This window comes from Nicotiana attenuata, chromosome 6 (assembly GCF_001879085.1).
Source record: "Nicotiana attenuata strain UT chromosome 6, NIATTr2, whole genome shotgun sequence".
Classification (NCBI taxonomy): Eukaryota; Viridiplantae; Streptophyta; class Magnoliopsida; order Solanales; family Solanaceae; genus Nicotiana; species Nicotiana attenuata.
The window spans coordinates 88,158,000-88,164,418 of record NC_031994.1 but is presented as its reverse complement, the minus strand read 5'-3'; the positions used below and the strand labels follow the sequence as shown (position 1 = coordinate 88,164,418).

The following is a 6,419-nucleotide window of genomic DNA, read 5'->3' as shown; positions in this document are numbered from 1 at the left end:
GAACTCCCGTAAAATTTGCGGGAGTTCCAGCATAGTTATCCTGGAACTCCCGTAAAATTTACGGGAGTTCAAGCATACTTATGCTGGAACTCCCGTAAAATTTGCGGGCGTATTTTTCCGGATTTTGAACAGTGTTTTCGCTCATATTTAAAGTGGCTAAATTTCGATGACTTTTGAAACTTGGCTATTTTTCAACGACCAGTGGTAAATTTGACTATTTTTGAATTTCTCCCCCCATTACATTATTCAAGTCAACCAAACAAACTTATAATTTAGACACACACTGACAGAAAGGAAATAAACAAACTATAATGCCATTTTGAAAAGAAAAATTGAATTAGGGAAATTGTTTAATATATCAGCCCAAATCTTGTCTTCATTTTACTGCTACAAGGAAATCTTCAGCATATGCGTGGTGCAACCCGGTCTTTTTAATTTGACTTGTCTTTGCCCAATATTTCAACAACAGTTCCACAACGGCATTGGAGGATGACAATCCCCTAGACTGCCAATTTAATGTAAATAGATTTTTGTTTGTTCTTTTTAGGTGTGAACGAAAAGAACATCTTTTGGATTGTACCTCTTCACTTTCCTATTCATTGCCGTGCCTCGGATTTTAAAATGATAACTTTGCACTCTTTTAATGCATAATATTTTCTCACAAGCAAAATAGAGTTTGCTTGTGATTTACTCTGCAATTTAAGTTCGACAGCATCACTTTTATAGAATAGTTATCTGTTCTATCCTTGGAGGAATTAATTCGTTTTGATAAAAAGAATCATCTTCTGATGTTCGGCACGATTACAATTATTTTATATGAAAAACATTTTTCTGCAATAGGAGTAAAACAGCTTCCCTCACTTTTGGGAGGAAGCCACTTTCCTTGCAACTATCTTAACTTCAAATTACTTGTTTCAATTAATACTTAGACATAATTTGTTAATCTCTAGTCACTCAATAGTTTAATCAATTGTAGTGTTATTATTAACGTTTAATATATATTTGTTGTAAAAAATGAATTTTTGACTCACTAACCAAATACTTTTCAAGAAATCTTTTTCCTGAATCATTTTCAGTGTAGAATGAATTCCATCTTACCAAACACACACTACATCAAGCTCCTTCCTTTTCGGCCTGGCCGATACTTCAACTGTTCTATAATTGTTCCACAACGGCATTGGTTTATAGTTCCACTTCAAGTTCCTTTTCTGCATGGCCCAAATCCTCCTTATCGCATTCTTTCGCCAAAGTCCAGGATAGCGCCCTGGCACATTACAACCGTTAAAATAGTACGGTCTAGCCAGTTTTCGGACTGGTCATTCAAAAATAGTCAGCTTTTACCAAGTCAATGAAAGATAGCCACTATTTTGCTGCAACGGAGATCGGTCCAGCATAATATACTGGAGTTCGGTGCACCTGTGTATGAACTTCCAGCATATTATGCTGGAACTCCAACACACGGAAAGTTTCAGCATAATATACTGGAGATTCGAGCACTTGTGTATAAACTTCCAGCATATTATACTGGACCATTATACTTTGCTGGAACTCCAGTATATTATGCTGGAGTTCTAGTGTACTTATGCTGGAACCACCATACTTATCCTGGAACTCCAGTATAATATGCTGGAGTTCAAGTATACTTATGCTGGAACTCCAGCATTATATACTGGCGTATTTTCCGGGTTTTGAACAGTTCGCTCAGTGAAAAGTGGCTAAATTTCGATTACTTTTGAAACTGGGCTATTTTTGAACGATTACTTGTAAATCTGGCTATTTTTGAATTTCTCCCATTACAACCCTGGCCCTGCGTGCAGACTAGAGGGTACAGAATACACCAAATGCAGGCATTTCAATAACCTTGCATTGGCCAAACGATGCCTGACCACTGACCAGAGGGAAAAGGAAAAAAAATCCCTCTCAATGCTGATACAGTTAATAGAGGAGAGATTACCAATTTGTGTTCCATTCCTACTGGAAAAAGTCGCTCATAATTTAGCAGCAACATCTAAAGTTCACATTCACAGCTCTCATTTACTTTTCACATAACATTCTCTCAAATTATACTTAGTTGAAGACGCAATCTATTCTTTTGTCACGTTTTAATTACCCCTCCATTTAATATTTAATTTAATACATGCGCTCGTTTTGTGAACCAAATCAAGATGAAATTATACACTCTAACTGTGTAGATGGGCTGATATCAATCTTTCACCTAATAAGACTGCTACCTCTACTATAGAACAAACTGCTAAAACGAAAATGGAGTCTTTGGAAAAGGCAAAACAACTGCAAAGCTGGGCAATCTTCAATTGCTCAAGTTGGAGATGAAATTGCATTACGAAGAGGAGAGGACAGAACAGATACATCTATTGCCACACCAGGATCAGATGCTTATAACTTAATTCAACTTATCACCAACATTACATCTACAAGAGTTAGGAATACGAAACAAGGGAAAGGGCGCATGCATCTCAAACCAGAAATCTATCTTTAGAATGCAGAAACAGAGCTTTTCACGCAGACAAGACTAACAGGTAGCAATATCAGAAAACAGGAAACACGTAGTGGATACAAGAATCCAGTCATAGCATATGGTTGAATAACAGTTATCTGGAATAACAAAAAGTAAAGAAGTTTTGGTACTTCTACATAGCTTTGATACAGCTTTTTTTGAAACTTTGTAACATACACCACCACCTCCTGCAGCTACTTGGGGCCAACGTCCTTGATACCACAAATCTGCTCCTCTCCCATGGCAGACATCACTGACAGAACCAGGTCCTTCCCCTCGGCAAAACCATCTTTGATCTGTGCTCATCATTTATAAAACAATCATTAATTTTAACAGAAGAGTGTCTGGCAAAGACACAAACTTGTGGCACAAATTTTACATCTTTGCATTAAAGGAATCAACTGCTCATGAAATAATCAAGGAAAATAAAGGAAACCATCTGCTAACGCCTCATGGAATCTAAATTTAGAGGCTACTCCTAACCATGCCCTTATCAATACATGTTACTTTTTCACTAACGATAGCTTGTGTCCAAGTACACTTCAAATTTTTGCGTTCACGAACATAAAAATAGATAGCAAACGTAACATTGATGTCCAAAACAGAAACTGTAATTCTGCTTACCAGGGACAGAAGATTATCGTCAGTTGGGAGCCTCAAGTCATCCTTGGTGTTACCATTTTCAGTCAACAGACTAACCTGAAACAATATTACAAGCGAAACGGTCGTCATCAACAAGGAGATCAAATAACAAAAAAGGTAAAAGTGACAACAAAATACATACAAATCCATCCTCAGAGATATCAATAAGCTGATAGTCCGTCCTATTCACATGAGGAACCTGCAAAGGAAATATGTTGATTAGTAAAAATTATGTAGAAGAACAAGAAGAAAGCAGCAAGGGAAATGCTATGTCCAGAGACAGTTATTTACATCACAATTGTGAGAAGAGGGAACAATATCTTCAAGCTTCTTTCCAGTGAAAATGTCAATCGCCACAAAATGGCATTTAGCATGACCGTGCTTGCCTGTCTTGGAAGTGGAAACTTCAACTACCTTCAACAACAAATCCAACACCCTATCAGCATTCACAAGCCGAACCAAACAGGGAATATACAGCATGACTAAGAATAGGGAAAAAAGGAAGGCATATCAAACCATGATCAAAGCTTAAAACCAGATTGGATCTCCAAAACTTATAATACTACCACTTTGGCTGTTACATATATTTTTGATAACCCAGAAATCCCCGAGAACGCACGGTTCAAACTCGGTAAATAATGGGAGATATATTTAGATTCAAATATATAGCCTTTTTTGTTCTTTTCATGTATGTACACAAACGAATGTAGAATCTAGAGTCAGTGAGTTCAGAATAAGTGTTATCTTATTATTTATCTTTGTAAAAAGGGTGTGATCTTATTACATACACATTCGAGATTCTTTTTAAATGTGCAACTAGCTGGAGCAAAAAACAACGGTTCACTTGACACCATAAATCCCTAAATCGGATTTTGTTAATATACATATATAGCAATATATAGATCAATTCAGGCAATTGTTCAGCCGTTAATTGAGAACAGAAAGGAAATACAGTAGTCAGACCATATCAACCTTGTCATTCTCACTAGATTTTAACACATGAATGAATTGTGCGGAGTACTAAAAGGAAAACAAATTTCATGAAGATCAAATATTGACAGAATAGAAACCCTGTTATATCCAATCGATAAATAGAATAAAGCCAGACCCGAAATAAAAGCAATAGCGACTTCCAGTATATCATTCAGATTCTCGGTAAACCGGAAAAAAAAAATCAAATCTTTCTTCTCTATCTTAAAATCACAATAACAGAAAATAAATAATACGTAACAAGCTAATAGTAACTAGGATCCATATCCAAAAAACTGAACAGAAAAAACAAAAAAAGAGAGAAGAGAGTGGGAAAAAAAGAGACCTTGCAAGGGCGGTTTTTGATGACGATATGACCATTCTTACGAATAGTACCAGCTTGTTGAGGATATGTCTTTGAGGCTCCGGCGTCGGCCTTTGATTCAAAGTGGTGCTCTTCGTCCGACATGGTTGATTTGATCTACTATTCTTGTTTAAGGAGAGGAGGATCCTAAATTTAGCTTTACTGAGGAGTGAGGGCTTGCTTTTCTAGTCTTAGAGTTTCGAACGATGCGTTCAAGTGACGCAGTCTAACGGTGAGAATTTTGGATTTTAATTTCCCATCCTTATCCTTTTTTCACCGTCTGTCACGTGACCCCATCACTCTTTCCGATTCTTCATTCACCACCTTGTTAATTTTTCTTTCCAAATTCTGAACTAAAAATATTATCCGCACCTGTACATCAAATTAATAAATATACAACATATGTTTTACATATATTTTTATCGGTTAGCTAAATTATAGTTAAATAAAACATATTTTTACTTTAGTTTATAACTTAATCATATAATAGATTAATAATACATAATGTGATGTACACTATCGCGAGCGAATAATTTTTACCTATGTATAATACTAAAGACAAGCATTGCATTTCTCGCCTAGGGCTTGCGCACAATATTTTATTCTATCATAAATTATTTTAATTCCACTGTTAAAGAGATTTATGAGTTGAACTATATAGTTTCGAAATTTTATTTCTACTTCAAATTAATATTTATTTTATACTATTGTTTTCAAGTAATGTCAGTTTATTATAAGAAAAGTTTTTTTCTGAAATAGCCAAAGGACACCTTTAAAGGTGTCTGTGCTGTTTGTCCCTTCTTGAAATTGATAATCACCCTATAAATATTCTAAGAGTAGTAGTTGACCTATCCACCTTGCAAAATACAGATGCTCCTGGCATCATTTTCCTAACCTCTTCTCTAATTTAATTTACACTGCATTTACTTAATCTCTTAATTACTTTTATATTTCTTTTCGTTACCGTATTTGTCTCTGAGCCGAGAGTCTCCCGGAAATAGCCTCTCTATCCCTTCGGATTAGGGGTAAGGTCTGCGTACATTCTACGCTCCCCAGACCTCACTAGTGGGATTCTACTAGGTGCTTGTTGTTGTTGTTGTTATTTTTTCATTACCGTATTTCACAAAACTAAATTAAAACGATCATTTAAAAGAGTACTATATCAAATTTGTTTAGAATGAGCTAACGTTAAATTGTTCAAAGAGTCAAAAGACACCATCCTGGATCACAAACTTAGTGCAAAATGTTAATTGTGTTCGATAATCATCTTAGTAACTATCAAATTATGATCTAACTAGTTAATTTGCCCGCGCTACGCGCGATCATTAATGAAAATTAAAATATGATTAAATAGTTTTAAAATTTTTATAATTAAATAATTAGACGTTACTCTTTGATGATTTTATGTTCTCTATTATCCGATCAAAATATTACAATTATAACTTTATATGTTTATTTAAGAACTTCAAAAACAAAGAAGATATGCGAAATAAAAAAGAAAAAGAAAATGCAAAACAAATAAATTTGCACCTTTTTCATATTGTGTTAACGGTGACATGTAAAAATTAATGGCATTTAAAACCATTTATTTGAAATAATATAATTCAAAATCCGCAAATGCAATACCATATAATTTGTACATACACAAATATATTCGCAGCCCTTTTATATAGTTGGGTTATTTGCTCATTTTTGAAATACTCAATCCGCATTTGTGAGATTTTTGTATACTTTACATCTCTGGAAACTTCATATTTTTTAGCTGCATATGTAACAAAAGACAATTGTAATGTTAAAGTGTAAAGAACAATGACGTAACAAAAGTGCTAAATATAGTATAAACAACTTACCTTGACAAATACTCATAGAAATTTGATACGCATGATCTATAATCTTTGTATCCAGCGTAAAAATTCCATATGATAAAAG

At 34.6% G+C, this 6,419-nt stretch overlaps 1 protein-coding gene across 1 annotated transcript; it reads right to left on the bottom strand.

Moving 5' to 3' along the window:
* Nucleotides 2,446-4,720, bottom strand: LOC109227395 (eukaryotic translation initiation factor 5A-1). The gene is made up of 5 exons (XM_019392537.1): nt 4,473-4,720; nt 3,449-3,571; nt 3,300-3,356; nt 3,140-3,214; nt 2,446-2,811 (listed from the first exon to the last, which is right to left on the bottom strand). Exons 1-5 carry the CDS (start codon nt 4,593-4,595, stop codon nt 2,710-2,712), a joined length of 480 nt encoding a protein of 159 aa, XP_019248082.1. The 5' UTR covers nt 4,596-4,720; the 3' UTR covers nt 2,446-2,709.

What these genes read in the sequence shown, in the direction of transcription:
- LOC109227395 (XM_019392537.1), bottom strand. Translation starts at nt 4,595, where the DNA reads ATGTCGGACGAAGAGCACCACTTTGAATCAAAGGCCGACGCCGGAGCC. An exon ending in CCTCTTCTCACAATTGTGAT is followed by an intron (nt 3,357 to 3,448) that starts GTAAATAACTGT and finishes TTTCCTTTGCAG; the next exon opens with GTTCCTCATGTGAATAGGAC. An exon ending in ACGATAATCTTCTGTCCCTG is followed by an intron (nt 2,812 to 3,139) that starts GTAAGCAGAATT and finishes TGATGAGCACAG; the next exon opens with ATCAAAGATGGTTTTGCCGA.